Raw genomic sequence first — 26,117 nt, 5'->3', positions numbered from 1 at the left:
TAGAGGCATGGACAAGTTTATTACCCTGAGAACCAAGTCCGGTTTGACAAAACACCTCAATCGAAAGCTTCTTCAATTAAACGGGCGCATATAAGGTACTTATAAGAGCTGTTAAATTGTATGGATTTGAGAGTTGGAGTGCTAAAAATGTATTAGAGGCGATCCAGTTAAGAAGACATGGTAATGTGAAGATAAATTACTTGAGTGATAGGAATGGACAATATAAGGAATGAGTACGTTAGGGGCAGTCTAATAACTTGTAAGTTCTTTGTGAGGTTAAAAACTTTATTAATATTTGAAACTTAAATATAAGGTAAGTTAGTACTTCACTGTACTAAGTGACAAATCAGAAGAAAAACTAAATAATCAGATGAAAAGAAAAAATATTATTTTATGAAACAACAAAATGTGAAAAATGAGATAATATCAAAACATAAATTTATTTTAGACTTTCGACTTGTAAGTTATTTACTACAGTCTAAAAGTGTGATTAATCTTCAGTAACATTTCTCATTTCCTGCCTTTTCCCATATTCATTATTGAAGAAGCAATTAATGCCCTTTCCAGCAGACGAGCTATTAAGAATGGTAAAATTAGTTTTTTCTTTCCTTGTGATAACTTTTTGTTTTCTTCCCGCTTCAAGCCGCCTATTGGATATATCATTATCATCGGGGCAATTCCTTTTTTATTAAAATAATCAGCGTTTTTCGTGTCGTCAATATCATTGTCATTATTCTGTTTGCGTTTCATGCAATTTTTGTCATGACATTTTTTCCGTCCAGCCTGAAGTGAAAGTTGAAACAAAAGTGCTACACAACCTGTGAATAAATACTCGTTGGTTTAAGTTTTCAAAATAATTTTTACGCGCAAGTCAGGTTCGCGTTTAGCAATAAATAAAAATAAATATATTTTTATGAGTAGAACAAAAGAGTTAGAAAAACGAAAAAATATATATGAATAGTTTAGTAGGCATTTTCGCTTTACACAAAATTTTGTAAATATTATAAGTCGTATATTGATAAACCATCACTAAGGAAGGTTGTTTTTTCCATAGGTACGAAAATAACATGTCCACCGTAACTAAGCGTGACTACTTGAAAAAAAAAACAAAAAAAAAGAATTGCCAAGAAAAAATGCAAAAGGCAGAGAATTTTGCATTTTTCTAAAATTTATTCTATCAGATGAGTTAAATTTTTTTACACATAATAAAGTAATACACACCAAGAATAATCAGTTTTGTGTTCATTATATTTCTTCCGCTTGCACCATACCCGTGTTGAATGAAGCGCCCAAACAATTTAACATTTGTGAAAGATATAGTTGTTTATATATATGTGAAGTTAATTGGATAGACTGAAATCAGTTAGGCGACAAATCAATCAAATTCGACATGCATCAAACAATACTGGGTCGATAATATTACGTTATGTGCATACATGTAATGGAACTGTTTAGACTTCAGGCCGTTAACACTGCATGTATTTTGATATCCAGTGTCTATTGATCCACACCAATGTTTCAAATCGTTATCGTTAGCTCCAATAACAACAGGGGTTTGGCAATTTTTTTTTTTAAATAAACGCACATTATCAAGAACCCTAAGGATAACACAAAATAGAATCTCTGAGGTCCTAAATCAATCTTTGAATGTTACAGCATTTTTGTTCCTTCCATTATGGTCAATGGTCATGTGATATACAGAGAACAAGACATATAGTTATGTTAACCAAAACAAATTGTCGTTTAAGACTTATTCTTAGCAGATAGCTAATACTTTGTGAAGTACATTATTCCACGATATCAGCAAAAAAATAAATAAATAGAAAAATAGGTACAGTAAAGTGATAAAGTTTATAATCTTTACATTTAAACTAAAAAATGAAAATCCATTTAATAATAGTCATTGCTTATTAAATAAGAAGTTTTAATAAACCTAATTGCGAATGTTATTTTTTTTTTTATATATTATACTAATAATATTTTTTCCAATGCCTTCCTATCTTTCGCTCTACCAGCCTCGATCACTATTTCGACTGGATGATTTTCTTGTTTTCTATATTTTCCTTTTTTCGTATAGCCTCTGTTCTTTTTTAACCTAAGCTTTTTTTCACTTGGATTGTCGATGACGTGTGACCTTTGATCCCATCCTCTAGTGTTGTATTTGTTATTCGATAGCAGTACAATAAGAGGTGGCCAATTTCTTATTTCTTCAGTTCGTAATGATTTTGACCATGGTACCAAGTCTTGTGTTGTTAGGATTGCTGGCACCAAAATCGATATTACTGAAATTAACTCATCTCTTTTATTAAAAAAAATATATTTTAAATAAAGTCTTTCCCGGAATCCAAAGTAGAAAAAAAAAACTCACCACAAACCAGCCATTTGATCAACATTTTTTATTGGATCTTCTTTAAAGAATATTGTTTTTATTGAACCTTTATTAGCGAATGATTCCGTTTAATCAAAGTCTTCGGCTTCATTTGATTTCCTTAACTAGATTAAATTTAATACATTGGTCGCCGTAAAATTTATAATTGGACGCAATCGACGAACACTTGAAAAATTAATAAGTTAATGAGTTGGCTATACTCAACCCGCGAAATATTCAATATATTTTCGATCTCCTCACATGGTATTGTGAGATAATAAATCGAAATAAACTATTGTAATAGGTAACTACAATTTTTTTATTTGGACGATCTGACAGCGAATAATAGTTACCCTAATAGTAGAATGTTCATAACAAATTACCGTTTTCAGGCTAAGAATTTGTTCTCTCAAATCGTGTAGTCGCATTATTGACAAATGAAAACAGGAATAATGTTGATTAGACAATTTGTTATAAAATATATTTCTATTGTTTCTGTCACAGCTGAATTTATTAAATAAAATGATTATAAATCTACTTAGGACTTAATATCATTTGAAAATATTTATTTTGGCCTTGTACTCCGATTTTTTTTTTGTCTTTTAAATCATTTTTTTGGATTTCTTTATGACAGCAGCAACGATATTTGCCGCTCCTATGATGAGAGCAGCACCTATTGGAAACAAAAGTTTCTTATTTAGTGCTGAATCTTTTTTATATAAATTTTTTGCACCAGGCCTATATTTCTTTATGATTCTTCTGACTTGATAATGTGGCATTGCATAATCTTCTTCTTCATAGTTTACAGGGTAACGTTCTTCTTTACTAGATTGGAGTATTTCGCAATTTTCTTGAGAGCAAGATGATTCAACTAAGTTCATGGAAGCTTGCGTCGATAAATTCACTAATAGAAAGACGCAGCCTGTAAAGCAATTAAAAACTATCGATTAAGGATAGCAAATATATTTATATTATATTTGTTTTATTCTGTACTAGCTGTTGCCGGTGGCTTCGTCCTGATATTAAATCCACTTTTTTATACGCGTTATCATCCCTATAAGGTTTTTGTGTTTCTGGAGTAGGTGAGAAAGTATTCTTAAGTTGCTCCTTACGATATTATCTGTCTGCGAGTGAAGTTACCACAAGAAACCGGAACAAACAGACGGGCGAAAATTTTATAATAATATTTGATAGTAATCTTTTAACACTATATACAATGATAATGTCAAAGGATGAAGAAGGAATTAAGGTACCAACTCTGTTCATTGCAGACGTTTTCTGTCTTGTTATATTTGCACAGAAGATAATTTTTCGTTTATGTATAAAAAAATATTCTTACCAAATACAAATATCATAATTCAAAACGATGTTTTGATTTCACGATAATATTTGTTAGGAATACTGCAAGGCATAAAACTCTAGACGCAATTTAGTTTAACTCCGCCGTGAATTAAGTATGATTGAAAAGTTAATGAAAAGTAACATTAATACATATAATATCTTTTGTCTTCAGTCCTTACTAATTTTGTTTGCAGTAACGAAAATAAAAAATCTTTAGCAAAGAGTCTAAGGTTTTATATAGTATGACAAATATCAAACGAAAGTAATATTTTAAAACGGATGCAACTGTAACATTAAAGTTAAGATGCTAAACCTGGATAGGAAATGGATCATATCAGAAAATTATATGATATTGAATTATATTCTTTAATTTATAATTGGTGTCTTGAAGGCAAGAGTGCATGGGCTGTTACTGAGATGGTGCACTCATGACCTACAGCTTTATTTCCATCTACCCACATTTGAGCAATGTTGATATAGCAAATCGCAATAAAAACGTAGTCTAACAGAACTTCACGTCTAGCGGTTTTCGCATTATTGAATGCGACAGTGAAAAAGAAAGTAGACATTTTTTTGTCTTTTTTTCGTTGCAGAATAAATGTTATGCGAAAAACTCATATGGTGTTTTTTACGTAAAATGCTTGATATTTAACATATAAGAACAGTCTAGTAAACAACTGAATGTTTAAAGGAACTAACACTAACGTACCCATTACGTGTATTCTTAATTTACGTGATGATGAAAATTTCATTGACATCAAATATGTTTCTATTATTGTTAATTTATAATGAAATATTTTAAATGTTAATTAATTTCGATAATCCAAAGTCGCTAAACGTTTCGTGTAACTCGGATAATTCTTGAGATATCCTTTAATGTCTGTGACAGATAACTTGAAAATCAATGAGTAGAATTTAATAAATTTATTACAGTTACTTGTGAATTATTTCATGCTCTTGGAGAATTTGCAATGTTGTTATTATTTTATTATCTTCAGATAAATTTTTTTTGGAGATTTTTTTTTTTAAAAACATATACATATTATGTAACAGGATATTTTGCAATGACTCTTGAGCCGTCTCTTTCTGACGGGGTTGGACATTTTTTTATGGAATTTCTTCTTTTTTGATTTCTTCATATCGTCTTTATCAGAATCATCGTCCATTATGTTATGGACTGAGTATTCGGATATTATGTAGACCGGGACTCTCTTCTTATAACTCAGTTTATGTCTCTGACGTAGTTGACGTCTCATGAAGACGTCGCTTCTATCATCAGACGACTTCTCGTCGGATCCCAGTACAAAGTCCACATATATCGGTTTGTAGGAATCGTCAATGGAATTGTCTTCATCGTAAAAGTCGTTTTGTTGCGTGCCTTCTACGAAAATAACTGTTATAACTAGAGAGAGAATGTTATTGCATTATCCATATAAATAATATTATTTTTTATTATTGTTGCTTCATAGAATAATTCAAGTTCGCTTACCAATAAATATATGTATGAGCATCATGTTCGTTTAATCAGAACGAGGTATTTTTCCATTTTCAATTTAACACTACGATCTTGCTATTGTATGTTAACGTGAAAAAACAAACTTGGATCATAATTTTGTAAATTGTCAACTGTTAATGTAAACTAATCAATTCGCAATACGATTTGTTAGTTTTAATTATTAAAAATTAAATATAGGTATATCTACAAAATAAAATTATATTGTGAAACATGAACGAAATGCAGGTGAATTGATCTGATAGAACCTTGACCAAAAAATAAAAAATAAAAAAAACTATTTTAATTATAATCATGATTTGGTGTTAATATATTTTTCATCAAAGATTTCTGACACTGAGTGACCGTCAATACTCTACCAACATTCTGGAATAAGGAAACCGATACTTTTTCTATATATTTTTTGGATACAACTATTTTTTTGGATTTATCATATACTACGCGGTTTATTATTTCATCTTATATTTCCCGACCTTTCAACTCGATTTCATCAAAGTTGTTCACCGTCAGACGAGATGAAAGTTATCCGGTTTTCTGTAAAGTAATCGAAATATAGGAAATGTAAAAAATATAACCTAAAATTGTGCAGTAAATCCGAAAAAGATAGTTTCATTTAAAAAAAATTACCCCACTTTCGACTAATAATAACAGTTAAAACTAACAAATCGTATTGCGAATTGATTAGTTTACATTAACAGTTGACAATTTACGAAATTATGATCTAAGTTTGTTTTTTCACGTTAACATACAATAGCAAGATCGTAGTGTTAAATTGAAAACGGAAAAATACCTCGTTCTGATTAAACGGACATGATGCTCATACATATATTTATTGGTAAGCGAACTTGAATTATTCTATGTAGCAACAATAATAAAAAATAATATTATTTATATGGATAATGTAATAACATTCTCTCTCTAGTTATAACAGTTATTTTCGTAGAAGGCACGCAACAAAACGACTTTTACGATGAAGACAATTCCATTGACGATTCCTACAAACCGATGTATGTGGACTTTGTACTGGGATCCGACGAGAAGTCGTCTGATGATAGAAGCGACGTCTTCATTAGAGGTCAACTACGGAAGAGACATGAACTGATTTATAAGAAGAGAGTCCCGGTGTACATGATACCTGAATACTCAGTCCATGTCATAATGGACGATGATAGAGATGAAGATTATGAAGATATGAAGAAATATACAAAGAAGAAATTCTACAACAAAAAGAAATGGCCAAAAAAAAAGTCCCAACCTGTCATAAACACACAGCCCAAGAGAAATTGTAAAATATCCTGTTACATAATATGTATATGTTTTTAAATAAAATGTCAAAAAAAAAAGTTTTCTGAGACCTTAGTATCTAAAATAATAATAATTTTACAAATTCCTCAAATGCATGTGCTAGGTCACAGGTCATTGTAATAAATTTATCATATACTTCTAATTGATTTTCAAATTTTCTTCCACGAAAATTAATGTAAAGAGAGATTTTAATATATATTTAGGTTTCTAACAAAATCATTAAAAAATATAGTTGTCTTATAAAGCCAGTACTTTTATATAACATACCGAACCTTAACTAGAACGAACTCATTATTATCTTAAACTGAAACACCTTAAATAAGTTAAATTCAATTTACAAAGACACAAGTCACGTTGAAAAAACACTTTCCCGCGTAAAAGAGAGCAAACCAGATGTCATCGCTTTAACGTCGCTTCGGGTGCGTTCGGGAAGTTAAAGGTTCGGTTCAAATTAAATGTGTGCTCCCTATATATATATATTAGATTATTAACTATCATATAAAAGGCTTTTCCATGCCATACTTGAAATTTAAACATTAGTATCCGGTTGATATTTGAAATAACACTATTTGTTCTGGAAAAATCTTTTTGTTTTAATATCACTTTATTCAACTTATATTCGATTTTCTTCAAACCCCTCAATACTAAATAGACTTTAGTGATTAGAACATATATCGATAGATTAAAGTTAAGTTAATGAATTCACAACCAATTTTGGATCGATAATAATAAATTAATTGTTTGAATAAAAACAATTTTAGTGATGTACATAGGCATGTTAACAAAACTGTGGACAAAAAAATTTACGTGCTTTTATAATTAAGAATTAAAATAAATATTTACTCGAGCTTCGTCTATTTGGCACATAAATATATGAAAGTAATGCGACGAGACGAAACCTCTCAGCATTCAATGGATTCACCGTGCGGGTGCCGGGTCCCTCGCTTTGCAGAGAGGAGCTTCAACAGTACCTGGGACTTGAAACCCAGGAGTAGGTTTAAGGGGCTCCTATCTAACGCGCGTTAAACGCTCACCTCCACTGTCCAAGCTCCTCTCCCTACCTAACCAAATTTGAAAAGAACCACCTAGGCTTGCCTTCGAAATACGTTCCAAGGATGAATTGATGTGAGTTCTGGACAGGCCCAAGTCTTTTAGTAGGTTGTAGAGAGATTTAGCCGTTATACCTCTAGCTCCCACTTCTACTACGTATATATTTTATTAATACGACCGCCTTTGTTATCAGTAATTTAATAGTTAAAATTAATTCTGGTAAATATCTCTTTTAAGAGATAAGTTATCTTTTGTGCATCACATAACTTTTATAATAATTTAACTATTCTTAATTTTGGTACATAAATAAATAAATAATTAGGGAAAGTATAGGGTAAAAACATCTTAAACTCGTCCGTGACAATATTTTAAAACGGTTCAAGTGTTAAAATAACAGAGAATAGCTCGTTTTGAAAATTGTTAATTTTAACGAAACAAATTGGACAAAAAATACTCAATAAACTTCACTGATAAATAATGACATTCCCTCTCCTCAATATATTAAATTAATGTTGAAAATTTTGGATTTTATTTTTTTTAATACGTACAAAGTTTCCTTGATATTTGTTAAATAAATTTTTAGTTTCTAATTCTACATTAACCATAAGGTATAAATAAAATTTCTGTATAGACGGTGTTGCATTTATTTCTTTATTTACATGTGAATTAAAGTACATATTACTATGTATTGTCACTCTTTATTAATACTTTTTAGAATTTTTTTATTTAAAAACATACACATATGAAGAAACATGATATTTCGCAACCCAGCTTCTTTGGCATATTCCCGCGATTTTTGATCGTTTTTTTAAAATCCTTTCCGTTATTTTTCTTTATTGAATAATTTAGTTTAAGTTTGTTTGGCACCGATTGATCCGATTGATTTATAACTATATTAAGGCTTTTACCTTCAATTTTTTTGTTACGACCGTTGAATTTATGAAATAAAGGTTTGTAGAGCAATAATACGGGAATGTAGGAATTCCGTGTTGTTCTTGTCGAAAAGTCATTGCGTTCGCGTAGACGATTTCTTATAGGGGAGGCTTTATATGTTCCCGGAGGTGTTGGTGGTTGAATCCTTTGTCCGAAAATAACGTTTGAAGGTTCGTTGCAGTTGTCAGTTAAACAATCACGACGATAAAATACTGCTTGCTCCGTGTTTTGTATAAAAATTAGCGTAGCAACTGAAATGATAAACAAATGAAAATAGCTAGGGATATATATGTTATATTGATAATATTGAATAATACTTTATTTACTTGAAAATAAATAGATTTTTTTCATTTCTACTTATATATGTTTTAAGTCTGAACGATACATTAAATTTTGCTTTCTATATGAGAAACTTAAAATTTCATTAAATCTTAGAAATCTCATTGGATCAATGTCAACGAATCGATTCGTAACACGACATGCGGGATTAGATTGATATTACCCTTGGTTAAATTGTTTTTGGTGAAAATTAATTGAAGTTTTGTTGGGACTAAAAAAAATATATTTGTTTGCGTAAATTTAATTTGAAAGCTTTATCATTTTAGACTTATTGTAAATAAAGTCAAATAATTTTTTTTTTAAGAATATGGTTTAATTTTTCATGTTACTTAAAAAAATCCAGACGTCACAGAAAATGGTCGCTCGAATCCGCTTCCCTTGTTGTAATTCCAAAATAGTTACTTGGTTTATTATATTAACAACATAGAGCGACATAACAGAACATATAGAACACTCGTTGTCTATACCTAGAGAAGATATACAAAATATATATATATATATATATTAATGAGACCTAATACTTTTTCGAGTATTCATTTTAATAAAACTAATATTTTCGTATTTATAACGTTTTTTTTATTCTAAACTACGTACTCCCGACTTCAGACGTTTTCATCTCGTCTGCCCGTGACCAGGGTTACTGCAAAGTAACCGAAACGTCGGGATTTTGTAGTTCAAAATAATAAAAGAAAACTCGTAGTGAATCACATGATATTCGTTTTATTAAATTATTATTTTAGAATAGTTATTAGAAAAGGATAATATAAATATAATTTGGCTTCATTTTAAAGAATTTAATCGAAATTGTTGGCATTTCCGAGATGGCAGAATAGTTATTTTTAATAGAATTCTACAATATGCCTATCAAAATATGAAAGTGTTTGGTGAAAGTTCTAAAGGTTCGTGTACGGTTATAAATAAAAAGTCAAGAATCTTTTAAAATACAACCTTCTTTTGAAATGGGAATAGACAATGTATTTTGTTGACCTGTCTCAAACAGCGAAGCACTAGTAAAATTCAACAACTAAGATGTATAACTTTTTCTATTCTTTCTAATCTCGATAGAAATATTTGTTTGTTGTTCTCGATAGTTATATTTGTTGTCGCACTCACTAATAGTTGTTATTAATTAAATTTTATTTAATAATTTTATTTATCTTCATGACTTGATTTATTTAGTTAAATGTACCTATAAAAAATGTTATTGACATATAAATCATTATCTAAATATCAAACTTTTGTGGTATATAGCAGAAATTTTATAGTTATGTTCCTAAACGAGTATATAACAGTAATCAATCAGGCTGGTTAGCAGTTAAATCTTACTGAGGATTTCACTGGCTTACATATTATCTTGTCAGAACCCAATTGTCTTTATTGTACTTAACTTATATGTTACAGCAAGTAAATTTGTGTAATCATATCCAAAAACTATGTCGTTCTAGAGATTCGGTTTTATAGGTAACTAATACATGATAAGATATATCATGGTTGTGGAAAAAGTTTTGAAATTCACGGACAGTGATACATGATGTCTGTAACCTTGTCCGGCTCTGTAATCGTATTACAGATACAGGGAATTAGCCTTTAAATATTCTGATGTCTGTTCTCTCGTATATATATATATATTGTTATCTGTTTTTCAAAGTGATTTTCTTCAGCTAAGACGTGAAAGCTTCACCCAGAAACGTGGTGTCATTTTCATTATTAAAGTGGTTTTAATTATTACACTTATCATAAACGAGAGGCTTTATTAAAAAGAAACGCTTCAACATTAAATATTTTTATTTCATTATTAATAATAATAATAAATATTTTTTTGTAATGGAAATCATAATAATTATAGTAGTAAAAAAATTTACACTGATTAGGAATCAATATATATGTACACCATATATGTTAGGTTGTTATATGTATATATATATATACACCTATGTATATACATCCGACTGATGTCTTTTTATAAGGTATTTTTTTTACGTCACAATCAGTATAATCGGTATCATTTAATTTCATTTAAATTTGAATCTTCTAGAAATGTGCTCGTATTAATGTAGTTATTTTAGTATTAAATAAGAATTAACCATTTCAATAACCTCCCAAGAGACGAGTTTTTCGATTTTTCATATCTCAGTTTCTTAGACGATTGATCTTTCTGATCTATTTTAATGTCGGTAGTACCTTGGAAGTTGATGTTGCCTCCGGTCATGTGATCTATGACGTGGTTGGAAAACAGAAATACCGGTATGTAACTCACCTCCTCGTCACGACTAACTTTACGAATTTTACGGTTTCTTCGCCTAGCAACTTCAACGGGTATTCCATTTTGAACTACGTTGGGTGGTATTTTGATATCATGAGCCTCCCCATCCATGTAAACCCGCACGGTATTGTCGCAGTTCTCATGCGAACAGTCGCGATAATCCGCCCCTGTTTCGTCTATTATTTGAATGAATAAACATCCAATAACTGTAATATAAAATATATATATATATATTAAACTTTTATATTTCATGTATATTCTCTTATAAAATGTAACTAGAATAGAATAATCTTAATTTTTGAACTCACTCAGTAATAAGTTGTAATACATCGTATTCGTTGACGAGCAGTGGCTTGTGATGTCGTCTGACCATAGTCTTTTAGCTTGGCTCTGTACCATAATTTATAGTTTCTGCCCAAGAATGAAATAGAAATCAATTTGTTTATCTTAATTGGTTGTGTGGTTTAGCGCTGTATTGGATTCCTTTCTATATTCTCGTGTAGATATAATGAATTCCGATTGTTTTTTTTTTTTTTGGATTTCCAATACGAATATAAAGTTTACAATACATATAAGAAAATTAAATATATGAATGTTCAATAAAAGTAAATATATGAACCAAAAACTTTCGAAAAAACAATTATCAGTTGGATATAAAATGATTTCTTTGAGGTGTTGTGGGTATATATATATTTAGAGAATTAAAAGTGTAAAATTTTTTTCGATACTCAGATATTAAATAAAAAGGAAACGAATATCATAAAACGTAGCACTGCGAATATAACTGAATTTATTTACGAGTTACATTAATTTGGGAACAAAATAAAAAAATATTTTTTTATATCGTGCTCGATAAGTGAGGTTTTGTAGAATCGTTCATTCGTTAAGTCTTAGGTAAAGTTAACTATTAGTTGGGATAGATTCCAACGTTATTTAACGTAACGTAAATAACGTAAAGGATTTTTTATAAATTAAATTTTTTTTTTAGAATTCTCTTGACTGTAAAATCAGTTTTAAAGTAAGGATTTTTGTATTAAATGAATTGAAATTATTTATTTATAAAATGCTTTAAAAAAATATCAAGTCCAAGTACAGGGCCATTGAGGGCTTTTTTGTGTAAATATTAGAGAAAAATTCTTATTCATACATTTCCAAATAATGTGTACCTACATCTAATCTCATTTTATTATCTATATCATACCGCGGTGGTGTAGGAAATTATCTCATAGGAATGTATTGGGTTGGAAGAAAAAAATAATCATATAAGGTATACCCGAGGTTGAGGGTGAACAAAATATTATAATGAGATATTTTCGCGCGTATCAAGTAAAGTTAAGCTAGTTAGATGCTTAAAAAAACATTCTCAACACGAATTGCACTTGATAGCCCAACCCTCGTGTTCCTTTCACCAAGCGAGGCATCAGGCACTTAGTTGCCTATAATCTGATCCTCGTATGTTAAGCTGATGATCTTTATAATTGCTGAAATATTCGTGTATCCTTCCCTACCACGTCAGATGTACTGCTACATATACACATTACATTTGGTAATATTTTCAAATATATATCGATTGTGTTTTTAGATTAGGTGCACTTATTTTAATTTATTCGTCAAAAGAGATGCCAAAAACGTAACTTAAGAGACGAAACCTCTTAGCATTCAATGGATTCACCGTGCGGGTGCCGGGTCCAGAAAGGAGCTTCAACAGTGCTGGGACTTGCGACCCAGGTGTAGGTTCAAGGGGCTCCTAACTAACGCACGTTAAACGCTTACCTCCACTGTGCGAGCTCCAAAATTGCAATTTTAAAAGCTTATTATATTTTAAAACTGTTTAATCAGATATTTCTTAATTTCAAAACAAACGTATATGTATATTTTATTAATTATTATTTTTTACAGCTAGAAGTATAAGGAAAAAATATTTTCAGTTTTAACTTGTATGTTAGAAGCTTTCGATACAACATTGAAGTGAGATTGTGATTACTATGCAATAATTGTCTTCGAAGGAGCCGCATATTTAAGTCAGGGTGGATGAAATAGTTGCTGGTCTCCCAAAATACGTTTGGCCCTGGGATGAATCTTAAACAAAGAGTAATGAAGATGTAGGGATGGATTTGTGAACTGAAAAAAATAGACAAGATGAGGTATATATAGTTTTATTGGAGGCAGGCTAAAAAGGGCAGTGAACGTGAAACTGAAAAGGTATAGATTGTTGTAGTAGTGTCGTCATATGGGAAGAGAAAATACGAATTTAATGGTAATGATGTACAGGATGTAAAGGTAGATAGACCCATGAAAGGAAGAGAGTGTGTGAGAGAGGATATGAGAGTGAGATATGTGAGTGTTAAAATAACGAGTGACAGAGATGTATTTACGTTAAAGAGACATTACTCTAACCACAACTTGCCGCTGACAAGGACGAGAGAAAATAACAAAGGAATTTGGTTTTGGTCTCAAGTGACTGTAATTTATCAGATAACATAGGATTTAAATAAAAAATAATGCTCCAAAATATTTTAAATCGTTTAATTTAAACGTAAACATCTCGCGGTCAACTAAATAGATTTATATATACCTATATGATACCTTTAGAATAATTAAAAGTTAGGTTAAGTCATAACAAAAACACTGGAATGTAATGTGTTACAAAATAATATATACGTATGAGACATTTCTCGTCGTAATCAATTGTAGTACCAATCATCTATCTCCCTCGAGTTCGATTGACTTCCTATGTCTTTCAACATGGTTGGTACAGACTTACCCTCATGAATTTTAACGTCTTTCATATTAGGTACAACTATTGATATTTTGGAGGGGCGTGTACTTCCATAATTTTTTTTATATTTAATTTTTGCTGGCACCATAGTGTATGTGCCCTTCTTTTTCGTCTTCTTGCCGCGTGTTTTATCTTTGATTTTTATTTTGATGTTAGTGTTACCACTGAATGTTATGTTACCACCGTTGATGTTACTGAAGATTGTATTCGAAAATAATAGTACAGGTACTAATGATTCGTAATATGTCTCCGTTGACTTGTCCTTTCTTTGTCGTAGTGTATTCTGTCCACCATTCATTATAATTTGTTCGTCTGTCGTCTGATTCAGCTCGTTGGAAACATGCAGATTACAATTTCCACTTCTACACACGTATTCGTAATATCTGTTTTGCTCAGAAATTTTTATGAACAAGGCCGTAATCACTGGAAATTTTCATGATATAAGTCTCAAGAATGAAAACATTATAATATAACGCTTGCTTTGTCTTACCTGTTAATAATTTAACATTAAGTAACATCGTTCAGTTACTATAAAAATGTCTCACAACTATTTAATGTTTACGGCTTTACTTAGTAAAGGTCGGCCATAACTCCACATCACCTTATGACTGACAGAGAACCAATGGGAGTGTAATACAATTTGTTACCTTTGATTAATTTTCTGTTTTAATAATTAACTAAGAATGACGAAGAACTGTTATCACGTACACTGTTTCAAGAATTTATTAGTTATAATAAAAAGAGTATTGAAAATTAATTTATATAGAAACCAACTTAATTTGTTATGAACACATAAAATAATATTTAGTTAATATAAAAAATTAAGGATTAATGAAAATAGAATAGAATAAATAAATTTTGTTTAATGATCGTTTAGAATTCATGCACTTATGAAAAGAAATATTAATTACAAAGATCTTTGGATCGAGAGAGCTCATTCATAAAAGTATAGTTATAATGCCGTGGAAGTGTCTGAGCTCACTGTCTTTTTTTTTTTCTATCTTCTTATAGGATTTGACCTATCGGCATAGATTATTAAAGAACATTACCTCTCTTATTAAATCATTGAATTTTAAGGTTTGAATTTCAGTCCATCTGACATCTGACAGTGATAGTTAAAGTAATTGGCAGCGAGAGGTATAAGGGCTAAATCTCTCTACAACCTACTAAAAGACTTGGGCCTGTCCAGAACTCACATCAATTCGTTCTTGGAACGTACTTTTAAGGCATCCCTAGTAGGTTCTTTACAAATTTGGTTAGGTAGAGAGAGGAGCTCAGACGGTGGAGTTGAGCGTTTAACGCGCGTTAGTTAGGGGCCCCTTACACCTATTCCTGAGTCCCAAGTTCCAGGCACTGCTGAAGCTCGTCTTCCTGCAGCGCGATGGATCCGGAACCCGCACGGTGAATCCATTGAATGCTAATAAGTTTCGTCTGTTTCCACAGTTCGCCATAATCTGATAAACTCTAGGTCTTCACTTTACAGTGTATTTTCTTATTGTTTTTCCGACGATTCTGTAACCGGATCAAGGAAAGGAGTCAAAATTGTCGTATTATCTGAGTTTATATTTAGTAAGACTGTCCGACAACTGAACCTAGATAGCTCAAAAGCATGAGAAGAACAAATTTGTTTTCTTGGTTATAGATTTTAATTTGATTTTTTTTTGTCTGACTACAAAATCTTTGATCCAACTCCTTTGGTGTCATAAATTTACTGCATGGCGTAATTTCAAACTACCGTCAAAAGCCCAGCTGAGTTTTCTGGGTTCATACTCTTTGATACTATGATTTTTTAGTCCAAATTTGTGTTGTCATTTACCTCCGACATCTGTGTTTGTAGAACAGTTCTGGATCTTATACCTAGATTTTTTTCCGATGGAAATTAAAAAGTCACCTTAATCTGAAGAGACAATTCGGATTTTTTTTTCCAGAAAAATAAAGGAAACCAAACAAGTTAAAAAGCGGCAAATAACAAGAATGGGGTAAATTATTTGTCAACAGATATTTTATTGGCATTCACAGTGTGTTTTTGCATAAATTTTTTTAGAAGCTGCCTAGCTCTTATTTATATGTAGAAACTATTTCTTATAGTTAATATGCAAAATTTATTGGTCACTCCATACTTTAATTCACATAATACTTCGATGTAAAATATCAAATCTGGATGAGTGAGTGCATGTGACTAGCCCTGAATGAATATTAGTCTCTATTCTAACATTGCAGATTTACATAAATCTTAACAATTCTTTTGTTTTCGTAGTAATTTTGTGATTTTTTTTTATATATGTCGGCTAGGTCAATCTTGCTACACAACAAGTAATTTCAATCAAATATCTAACATCATTTATACTAACCGACTTAAAGAGATGTGCGATTAAAATTACCAATTACGTTTAGTCTCTTTAAAACATTAATACTAATATAAATAAGAAAAACAAATAATAAAATAATTATTTATTGAGAAAAAAGTTTTTGAATCAATCCTATCACATTTGCAACTTTCGTAGCCTTTCCCTCCCCGCCGTAGCTTAGTTTTTTACTTTGATCCGTTTGTTTAACGTCGACTGAGGTTGTACCGGCAAAGTTTATATAGCCACCGGACATGTTGTCTACGATGTGGTTCGAGAATAAGAGGACAACGACGGTATCGTCTGGGATGCTAGGTGTGTCAGGTAAGTTATTTTGATTTTGATGCCGAGGCAAATTCTTGTGAGTCGGTCTTCTGCCTCTTTTATTTGTTTTTTTGCGGTTTCGAAGCGCTTCCATCGTAGGATAGACTGCATCTACAGTAACATAATCATTGGTTCGTAGTGCTGGAGGCTTCACCACGATCATTGCTAAATCATCATCACGGTCTAACTCCGACTGAATCGTGTATTGAATTAAAAATAATGCAATAACTGAAAGGAGAGTATTGTATTACTATACGATGTTATATGAAAACACTCAGTTAACTTCCACTTCTTCTACTGACCTGGTAATATTCTGATACAGGACATATTGACGATCAGCTGGAAATATAATTACAATCTTAACATATTCTCAGTCCCAGCACGTCCTGTGATTATACTGTCCATTCTCGTGTCTTGGACCGTGGGCTTATATACAATGAAATAAATTGAACTTGAGTACTATTTGTAATTTTTAATTGATTTTATGTTTTATTAATTAAAAAATTAACTAACGATAATATTGAACTCGAAAGACTTAAGGTTATTAAAAGCACGGGTCACGCTTTATTACACTTATCTTTTACAGCGATTTGTTTTACTATGTTCGGCCTGAGCTTTTGCTTTTATAGATATGAATGAGAAGTTATTACTTTATTAAAATTTATTATATAATAAAGTCGGCACGTGGCAGTATCTTTAATATTTGTCCAGCTATGTCCGAGACTTGATCCGCCCTAAATAATATAATAATTAATAACAAAGTAACTTATTATAACATCGGATATCTAACAGTCGAAGTCTCACCGTATTTATTCCATTAATTTCAGAGTTTTGTCGATGTAAAGAAATAGTCCAACAAATTATTTTTAAATGTTAATTCAAATACAAAGCATTTTTAGTAAAAAGCGGTTGTTTTAGAAAATTTATTACATATAGAATTTTGTCCTTTGAATGATTCTTGAATGTACAGAACTAATGACTGTCCTATCAGTTAAAAATATGTCACCAATGTTAAGGCTACGTCAAAGATATATAAATAAGCACTATATTTTTGACATTTTTTTTCTGCTTTATTATATTTGTAAAATAAATATATTTAGTAAAGTCATAATTCCATAACACGGAGTGTAAAAAATAGAGTGAATTTTATGATTCACCTTGTATATATTTTTTCTATGTGAAACGTGGCAAACGAGCAGACTGCCTATGGGCAGACTGTCTGTGGGCTGACTGCCTATGAGCTGACTGCCTATGGTCTGACTGACTATGGGCTGTAGTCATCGTCGCCCATGGACATCCGCAACAGAGATGTTGCGGATGCGTAGCAAACCTTGGTTGTTTAGGAAGACGCAGGGATGGGATAAGGAAATAATAGGAAAGGATGGGAACGCTGAAAAGGCAACCGGCTCTCTCACTCACCGGACGAAACGTAGCCATTAAAGACTGCTTCACGCCGATCTTTTGTGAGAGGGTGGTACTTCCCCCGTCGAGCCAGCCAATGTTCGAGCTATAGTTACTTGACTACAGCTAGGTTCGACCACCTACAAAAATTTACTGTACCTGTACTGTAAAATTTACTATACCATAATAAAGGTTTATTGTACCATAATATTTAAATATTAGTATTTATTGCGTATTTTTTTGAGGTGGTATAGCCTAGCTGTGGTCAAGTGGCTGGATCGACCGGGAAAGTATCACCCTCTCACAGAAGATCGGCGTGATTAATTTTAACTTATATTTTGTTAAATTAGTCAAAAGATTCATAAATTTGACGTAATGTATCGTTTTCTCTACAATCATCCCGTTGAAAGAGAACTGGCACAGAAGTAAATTAAGTTATGTAATCGATACCGTGGGGTTAAAAAAAAATAACATTAATGTCTAGGAATTATCATGTATTTTTATATGGCATGTAACCTCGCCCGGTTCCATGAACCAATTTGATTTTTATATTGTTTTATTGGTGTACGCCTCCATTATTTGTTTTTGAATAATTTAATATAAATATTCACGAGAATAAAATAATTTACTAGTCATCTTCCTCGGACGTGTCCGAGACAAGTCTTTTATCTTTCAACATATTAATGTATATAGTTCCTCCTTTAATTTTGTTATTTTTTACATTAGGTATGACTATAGAAACTTTGGTGGGAAGCAATTTTCCGTTGGCTGTTTTATATCTAATGTTCGCAGCTTCTATAGTGTATTTTCCGTTCATGCTTATCGACTTGCCGTTTTTGTGTACGTTGTTTGTGATTTTGATGTCAGTTTTACCATCGAATATAATATTTCCACCGTTTATGTTACGAAAGAATTTGTTTGAGAATATAAGTATAGGAACTAACGGGTCCCCGTATTTGGCTTTTCTTTTTCGTAGGATATTCTGTTCATCATTCATTATGATTTGTTCGTCTGTCATCTGATTCAAGTCGTTGGAAACATGCAGATTACAATTTCCCCTTCTACACAAATAATCGTTATATCTGTTTTGCTCAGAAAATTTTATGAACAAGGCCGTAATCACTGGAAATTTTCATGATATAAGTCTCAAGAATGAAAGCATTATAATATGACGCTTGCTTTGTCTTACCTGTTAATAATTTAACATTAAGTAACATCGTTCAGTTACTATAAAAATATCTCACAACTATTTATTGTTTACGGCTTTACTTAGTAAAGGTCGGCCATAACTCCACATCACCTTATGACTGACAGAGAACCAATGGGAGTGTAATACAATTTGTTACCTTTGATTAATTTTCTGTTTTAATAATTAACTAAGAATGACGAAGAACTGTTATCACGTACACTGCAATATTTCAAGGGTCTTTTAATTAAGCATAATGGAGAGGGTTTTGGTAATTCATTGATATATTATCTATTTTTATAACCACTTAAAAGATAAATTTAGTAGTTTGTAAAATTAATTACTTGGAATCATAAGTATCTATATATAAATATTTGGATACGTGAACAGTTTTTTCATATCCTAGCCATTGATTTTATTCATATTTCTTAATAGCGTGAGATTTTTGTATGTCTCGCAGAGCTCTTACACCATAATGGTATGTTTTCTTCCACACACTCCTAGACTAAGTTAGTCATAAAGTAGGAACGAAAGGCCATGACACATGATGTGAGATCGTTTTAAAGACATAGTATACGAGTAAAGTTTCTCGTAATTCCTGTTCGTCTGGCTAAATTTTATTGCAGTAAAGCAGTGAATATTCTAAGTACGTAGCTTATGGGATAATTTGGATATGGGAGTGCAACACGTACGAGTATAGCTGGGTGAAGAACAGGGTTTTGACTACTAAAGAAATTTTGTTGTGCTAGAATTTTAGGTAAAATAATCAGACAGTTTTATTCACATAGATTTAGATTAAGTAGGAAGAGTTTTAGACTTAACAAATACGGGTCATTCAGTACTCCCTTGTTCTTTATATGACCATATGGCAGGATTTTATTCATTGGGACTTCTCCAAGGATTGACTGCTGCTATTTGCTATAAATTGTGTCTACCGAAGCAAGGAACGACTAGAAAATTTATTAATTAATATTTTCATCACTTTTCTTTCGGATTTTTTTTTTAATTCATTCATCTATCATAGTCGTATATCTATTTACTATAGATTTTTTATTAAAGTAACAATGTCCCATTATTTACAAAAACAAAAAACTTTATTCGGAAAAAGCATTTGCCGCTGTTGTTGTGATATTTTTTATGTGTTTCTTAGATAAATAAATGAATAATTTTACTTGACAATAGCAGAAATATTTTTTTTTACCGTTCTAGGTCACAAAATGTCGTTTTTAAATATATATTTTTTGCAATTTCTTCTAAAAAGGCAAATTTTTATTCCATTACATGTGTCCAACATCGAGGTTATGTATCATGATGGAGTTGTTTAAGTGAAAAGCCACAGTTAACAGGTATACAATGTTGAGGTCATGAATATTGATAGAATGATCTTATCAGAAATATCAAATTGAAATAGCATATTTATTATGACTTTGTTATTCATACGGTTCAAAGTTAATTGATGACGGTCGTGAATGTTAGTAGGTTTAAGGGATAACGAAGAAAATTTTAGAGAAAATAACTTTAAAAAAAATACTATACTAAATATTTGAGTTGGTGAGTGGAAATAAAATTAGATTATAATTAGACATTTTATGTCTTCGTTGTTATAATGCTTGATAGTAAGCTGTTAAGGATTAATTTGTTTAATATTTTAGCTTCATCAATACTACGTCAATGTTGTAATATAGTTAAAAAAATATATAGAATTAAGATTTAATATTTTATTAACTAAGAGGAAGAATTGAGGAAGGTTTTCGGACAACTTGATTAATTAATAACACAAATTAAGCTAAAAGATTATTTATCATTTGCCTTATTGATGTTAAACCTTTCGGTGATTGTGGACTCGAATCTTATTTCAGCCTTCTGGACGTTTGATCTTTTTGGTCGATGTTGACTTTGGTGTTTCCATCGAAATTTATGTGGCCACCACTGATGTTATCGAAGACGCTGTTGGAGAATAGGAGCACAACCACGGGATCCTCTTCTGCACTGTCAGATTTACTGAAAGCATTGACGATGTCAGGTATAACATCCAAGTTGGGGGGAGATAACTCGTGCGTGGATGGTCGTGATGGACGCGGACCCTTCTTATTTCTGGATTTATTATTGTTTCTTGATTTATTATTGTTTCTTGATTTATTTCTGTGTCTTGATTTAACTCTAGGTCTTCGCAGTGCCTCTTTTGTAGGATAGACTGCATCTACAGTAACATAATCATTGGTTCGTAGTGCTGGAGGCTTCACCACGATCACTGATAAATCATCATCACGCTCTAACTCCGACTGAATCGTGTATTGAATTAAAAATAATGCAATAACTGAAAGGAGAGTATTGTATTACTATACCATGTTATACGAAAACACTCAGTTAACTTCCACTTCGTCTACTGACCTGGTAATATTCTGATGAAGGACATATTGACGATCAGCTGGAAATATAATTACAATCTTAACATATTCTCAGTCCCAGCACGTCCTATGATTACTGTCCATTCTCGTGTCTTGGACCGTGAGCTTATATACAATCAAATAAATTGAACTTCAACACAATTTGTAATTTTTAATTGATTTTATGTTTTATTAATTAAAAAATTTACTCACGATAAAAAGCCAAACTGATTAGAATTATTAATTAATCAATATTTCACTAAATTGAACATTAACACAAACTGAAAGAAATTTTGAAGATATGCCCATTGTTTGTAATTGTAGTAAATTTTTAAATTATAATTTGTAGAAATTCCATGTATTTTTCTAAACAAGCAAATAGCCATTTCTTCCGTCAATCTTCACAACAAACTCGATTTTGATGCTGATGAAAACTTTTTAGTTTCCTCTAGTAGAAGCTTTTGCGATTTGATCAAAAATCTTCAAATCAAAAAAAAAAAAGGATTCATTACGCATAAATAACATATAATATAATGAGATCTAAGATTTTCGCGAGTATTCATTTAAATGAAACTAGTATTATTCGGATTTACTACGCGGATTTTATTATTTAAAAACTACATGATCACGGTTGCTGCAAAGTAACCGAAACGTCGGGATTAAGTAGTTTTTAAATAATAAAATCCGCGTAGTAAATCCGAATAATACTAGTTTCATTGAAACTTATAATATTTTTCTTTAAACTTGTCATTTAAATTTTTCATTTATTTTTTTTTTTATATAAAATACATTCATTGATTTTGTTGCGTATCAATGTTATATGTAGGATTGAAACGGCAGAATAAGTTTTTATTTGCCTTTTATCGTTCAAAAAGTTCAAGCTAATCTTGCTACTGTATTTCATAAGCTGTTCCCTTAACAGTTATTTACTAAAGTAAATAAAGATTTACTAATTAAAGATAAATCTCTATTGAATACCCTTACATTGTGTGACGGTGTAACGTGAGGTAAATTTTATCAATTCTTTTGGATTATTTTTTTATTTGAATCATAGTTTATAATATAACAAATTAAATAATCATACAGTGACGACTTGGACGCTTGAAATATATGTATTTTATTTGATATATGCTGTTTTCATACTTAGGAATACTCGTTAAAATGTACCCGTATGTTGTACTCGTTCTTGTTTGAGTCCCCGGTAAATGCACGAAATAAATACTGGACCTGTAATGTTTCCTTCTTAGATTATTTGCTACCAATTCCTCTCCAATGATTCCTCGTCTTTAGAGAGCTTGCTACAAAAATTACTCTACTAGAATGCTCAGAAGGCTTTTTGACTCTTAGTAATATTATCTAGGATAGATAATAATAATTTGCCCTGTCGAAATTTAGTTACTTTTACTCTATTTATTTGTAATTAATATAAATTACTATATAATTTTCATTTATATATATTTCTTTAATTTAAGTTAGCTTTTACACCTTTCTTTGTTTCCTTTTTATAAACTTATCAATTAACTTCCACCTGTCGAAATCATTACTTTTAAATGATTTTTCTAAAAATATATGATATGATTGTTAGGGTTCCGTAACAGAATGGCAAAATAATGGAACCCTTATAGATTCGTCATGTCTGTCTGTCTGTCCGTCCGTATGTCACAGCCATATATTTCTGAAAATGTTGGGCCGACATAGTTGAAACTTTATAGGTTGATGTATTCTGGTTACCGATATTCCAATTTTTAATAAAAATTCATAAATTTAAAAATAAAGGGGGGGGGGGGCACTCCATACATAGAACTGTTTCAAAAAATTTTTTTTTCAGCTAAGCTATATGGAAAGGCCTTAAAAAGACATTAAGGTTCCTAAAACCATTTTTCGTCAAAGTCAATTATTTGAAAGATAGACGCTTCCAAAATGGGAAAATGAGCGTGTCCCCCCCTTATTTTTAAAATAAGGGAGTGAGAAAAGTAAAAAAAATATCCTGAATATTCAATCGAAACTTTCAAAGAAAATTGGTTTGAACGAGATATCATTATTAGTTTAAAAAAAATAATACAATTTCAAAAAAAGGCATATACAACTTTGTCGTTCATACAAACACTATGTAAAACCAATTAATTTTTTTTTTAAAAACGTCGTTCAAAGTTACAACGCACAACAATAACTTTTATATTATGTCATCTACTTGCTGCTACGGAACCCTTCATGGGCGAGTCCGACTCGCACTTGTTTAGATTGTTTTTTTTTTGTACTCGTAATTTAAACATACCGATCTATTTATTATTCATAAATGTATTTAATTCTCTATTGCATGAACAGATTATATTATATTTTAATGTAATGTAGAAATTATTAAAGTTTCTATTAGAATATAATTTCTAATAAATTATAAATTAAAAATTGATTTAAGCAAGTAAGTGTAAGCAAGTTTGTTTCTCTTTTTAAAAATAACCGTTAAACAAATGAGTAACTGATTTTTTTAAATTTAAATCATTAAAAAATTATTAGAATTCATTTATTTTGTTTCGAATCTTCAATTACCGAAATAGGAAAATATTTTACGAACAACCCTGCGACCGTGAATAATTGAAATGAGACTGTTTTAAAGACACTGAAATTATTTATTTCATTTTATCATAACCGTAGCCGTTTTTTAATCTATTATTTATGTAGTTTGTTTTTAGTAAGCAGGGATCTCATTTTCCTATTCTTCAGGAGCTACTTCTTCGCTCTCAACTTCCTCGCTTTCTTCGGAAGCAGGTTCCTCGCTTTCTTGGGAACCAGGTTCCTCGTTTTCTTCAGAAGCAGGTTCCTCGCTTTCTTCGGAAGCAGGTTCTTCGTTTTCTTCGGAAGCAGGTTCCTCGCTTTCTTCGGAAGCAGGTTCCTCGCTTTCTTCGGAAGCAGGTTCCTCGCTTTCTTCGGAAGCAGGTTCCTCGCTTTCTTGGGAAGCAGGCTCCTCGCTTTCTTCGGAAGCAGGTTCCTCGCTTTCTACGGAAGCAGGTTCCTCGCTTTCTTGGGAAGCAGGCTCCTCGCTTTCTTCGGAAGCAGGTTCCTCGCTTTCTTCGGAAGCAGGTTCCTCGCTTTCTTCGGAAGCAGGTTCCTCGCTTTCTTCGGAAGCAGGTTCCTCGCTTTCTTCGGAAGCAGGCTCCTCGCTTTCTTGGGAAGCAGGCTCCTCGCTTTCTTCGGAAGCAGGTTCCTCGCTTTCTTCGGAAGCAGGTTCCTCGCTTTCTACGGAAGCAGTTTCCTCGCTTTCTTCGGAAGCAGGTTCCTCGCTTTCTTCGGAAGCAGGTTCCTCGCTTTCTTCGGAAGCAGGTTCCTCGCTTTCTTCGGAAGCAGGTTCCTCGCTTTCTTCGGAAGCAGATTCCTCGCTTGCATCTGGCACAATGTCGTCATTTTCTTCACTTCCATCTGCTTCAGGCTCTTCCGGTTCAACTGGAGGTACGGGGTCTACATCAGGGGGCAATGGTTTGTTATCACCAGGGTCACTACTAGCATCGATGTTCACAATAACTTGCACTAAAGGCAATGGATGGGCGACAACCACTGCCAGCACAGCAACTAAAGCGACTAAAGTCTTCATGGTTGCTTTTCTGAAATATCAAATGCAATTGGTTTAACAAAAATAAACAAAGTTAAAAACAAGATCAAAAATACTATCTACTTCTAGTTACCCCGATTGTAACTGCCCAGTTGTGGTTATAATGTTGTACAACTTGTACTAATGATTTTTCCTTTTTCAGTAGGGTATTTATAGTTCATTTTCTACTGTATTTCGTATCATCTGTGATATGAAAATGATAAAAGTATTGATAATGACCGCCATTTCCTTTCGCAGCAAATATATTGTTTATAACTCTATAAAATTATTATAAAAGTTGCTTATTATTTAATAGTTATTTTTTCTTTTTACCTTACCGACTTAGATAGTCAATCTTAGTCGGATGTGCTATTTTTAAGTAGCTGAAAACGTAACATTTATTATACTGCGTGTGTATTGTTCTTGTTATAATTTTGTTGTCTTTCTGATGTACCAAGTTATGCTAAATATTTTTCATATATAAAACTTTTTTAAGCATATATGCATGAAACAAATCAAATGTTCAATAGATTGCAGTGATTTGATGGGATAGACGTAGCCAAAATATTTAATAAAAAAGATATGATCTTTCTTTTTTCTCTTAAAATGAACCTTAATTGTACTAAGGTTTTCTGTTTTTTTTTTTTATTCATATTTTATAATTTACCTTGGCTATTTCATTTCATCTAGTCAGTTTGAGGCTTATTCCAGCCAATTAAATGATTAAAAATCATAACCGGCTTCCTAATAAGATTATGATTGCCAAGCTTGTTGGAAGGATAACACTGGTTTGGTTGCTTACAGATCGCTGAGCTGTTTATTTTAGAAATAGTCCCTTTCCCTTTTCCCACCCTTTCCATATCCACACCATCTCCATTCCCTCTTCCCTAGATAAGGGTGGCAACGTATCCGCAATTTTTTTTGCGAATGTCCATGGGTGACCGTACTACCTGCATTAGGTAGGCCGTCTGCTCGTTCGTCCCTTTTGACATAAAAAAAA

General features: G+C 31.6%; 7 protein-coding genes and 1 long non-coding RNA gene across 11 annotated transcripts in view; 2 read left to right on the top strand and 6 right to left on the bottom strand.

The window, feature by feature from the left end:
* Positions 1-26,117, top strand: part of LOC116776392 (WD repeat-containing protein 7) — a 112,602-nt gene that overhangs the window by 22,204 nt on the left and 64,281 nt on the right. The gene's annotated exons all lie outside the window — the stretch shown is intronic.
* Positions 367-3,841, bottom strand: LOC116776400 (uncharacterized). The gene is made up of 5 exons (XR_009753275.1): positions 3,708-3,841; positions 2,369-3,290; positions 1,437-2,282; positions 1,222-1,353; positions 367-818 (listed from the first exon to the last, which is right to left on the bottom strand). It is a non-coding gene; the product is annotated as an uncharacterized LOC116776400 (long non-coding RNA).
* LOC133319766 (uncharacterized) lies at positions 4,632-5,927 on the bottom strand. Of its 2 annotated transcripts, XR_009753274.1 has the most exons (3): positions 5,850-5,927; positions 5,199-5,756; positions 4,632-5,111 (listed from the first exon to the last, which is right to left on the bottom strand). XR_009753274.1 is itself a non-coding variant. In XM_061525306.1 (2 exons), the coding sequence occupies exons 1-2, from the start codon at positions 5,221-5,223 to the stop codon at positions 4,735-4,737; spliced, it is 402 nt and encodes a 133-aa protein (XP_061381290.1). In that variant the 5' UTR covers positions 5,224-5,306; the 3' UTR covers positions 4,639-4,734. The 2 variants fall into 2 exon arrangements, 1 of the variants encoding a protein (XP_061381290.1); XM_061525306.1 differs by lacking the exon at positions 5,850-5,927 and having other exon boundaries at positions 4,639-5,111; positions 5,199-5,306.
* On the top strand, positions 5,950-6,560 carry LOC133319765 (uncharacterized). Its single transcript, XM_061525305.1, has 2 exons — positions 5,950-6,057; positions 6,145-6,560. The coding sequence occupies exons 1-2, from the start codon at positions 6,033-6,035 to the stop codon at positions 6,543-6,545; spliced, it is 426 nt and encodes a 141-aa protein (XP_061381289.1). The 5' UTR covers positions 5,950-6,032; the 3' UTR covers positions 6,546-6,560.
* On the bottom strand, positions 10,849-11,531 carry LOC116776401 (uncharacterized). The gene is made up of 2 exons (XM_061525303.1): positions 11,421-11,531; positions 10,849-11,318 (listed from the first exon to the last, which is right to left on the bottom strand). The coding sequence occupies exons 1-2, from the start codon at positions 11,509-11,511 to the stop codon at positions 10,918-10,920; spliced, it is 492 nt and encodes a 163-aa protein (XP_061381287.1). The 5' UTR covers positions 11,512-11,531; the 3' UTR covers positions 10,849-10,917.
* Positions 16,328-16,954, bottom strand: LOC133319764 (uncharacterized). Its single transcript, XM_061525304.1, has 2 exons — positions 16,863-16,954; positions 16,328-16,788 (listed from the first exon to the last, which is right to left on the bottom strand). Exons 1-2 carry the CDS (start codon positions 16,885-16,887, stop codon positions 16,343-16,345), a joined length of 471 nt encoding a protein of 156 aa, XP_061381288.1. The 5' UTR covers positions 16,888-16,954; the 3' UTR covers positions 16,328-16,342.
* Positions 20,846-21,638, bottom strand: LOC133319763 (uncharacterized). Its single transcript, XM_061525302.1, has 2 exons — positions 21,539-21,638; positions 20,846-21,464 (listed from the first exon to the last, which is right to left on the bottom strand). Exons 1-2 carry the CDS (start codon positions 21,561-21,563, stop codon positions 20,998-21,000), a joined length of 492 nt encoding a protein of 163 aa, XP_061381286.1. The 5' UTR covers positions 21,564-21,638; the 3' UTR covers positions 20,846-20,997.
* On the bottom strand, positions 24,141-25,352 carry LOC133319762 (variable charge X-linked protein 3B-like). The gene is made up of 2 exons (XM_061525301.1): positions 25,212-25,352; positions 24,141-25,130 (listed from the first exon to the last, which is right to left on the bottom strand). Exon 2 carries the CDS (start codon positions 25,118-25,120, stop codon positions 24,245-24,247), a length of 876 nt encoding a protein of 291 aa, XP_061381285.1. The 5' UTR covers positions 25,121-25,130; positions 25,212-25,352; the 3' UTR covers positions 24,141-24,244.

The sequence above is a fragment of the Danaus plexippus genome, chromosome 28, assembly GCF_018135715.1.
Source record: "Danaus plexippus chromosome 28, MEX_DaPlex, whole genome shotgun sequence".
NCBI lineage: Eukaryota > Metazoa > Arthropoda > Insecta > Lepidoptera > Nymphalidae > Danaus > Danaus plexippus.
This window is presented reverse-complemented; position numbering and strand designations above follow the sequence as displayed.

Bases quoted from the DNA above. Each gene is read 5' to 3' on its own strand.
- LOC133319765 (XM_061525305.1), top strand. From the start codon at position 6,033: ATGATGCTCATACATATATTTATTG. The intron at 6,058-6,144 runs GTAAGCGAACTT...TTCTCTCTCTAG, and splicing joins GCTCATACATATATTTATTG to TTATAACAGTTATTTTCGTA.
- LOC133319764 (XM_061525304.1), bottom strand. From the start codon at position 16,887: ATGTCCTGTATCAGAATATTACCAG. The intron at 16,789-16,862 runs GTCAGTAGAAGA...CTCTCCTTTCAG, and splicing joins CTGTATCAGAATATTACCAG to TTATTGCATTATTTTTAATT.
- LOC133319762 (XM_061525301.1), bottom strand. From the start codon at position 25,120: ATGAAGACTTTAGTCGCTTTAGTTGCTGTGCTGGCAGTGGTTGTCGCC.
- LOC116776401 (XM_061525303.1), bottom strand. From the start codon at position 11,511: ATGGTACAGAGCCAAGCTAAAAGACTATGGTCAGACGACATCACAAGC. The intron at 11,319-11,420 runs GTGAGTTCAAAA...TTTATATTACAG, and splicing joins GTATTACAACTTATTACTGA to TTATTGGATGTTTATTCATT.
- LOC133319766 (XM_061525306.1), bottom strand. From the start codon at position 5,223: ATGATGCTCATACATATATTTATTG. The intron at 5,112-5,198 runs GTAAGCGAACTT...TTCTCTCTCTAG, and splicing joins GCTCATACATATATTTATTG to TTATAACAGTTATTTTCGTA.
- LOC133319763 (XM_061525302.1), bottom strand. From the start codon at position 21,563: ATGTCCTTCATCAGAATATTACCAG. The intron at 21,465-21,538 runs GTCAGTAGACGA...CTCTCCTTTCAG, and splicing joins CTTCATCAGAATATTACCAG to TTATTGCATTATTTTTAATT.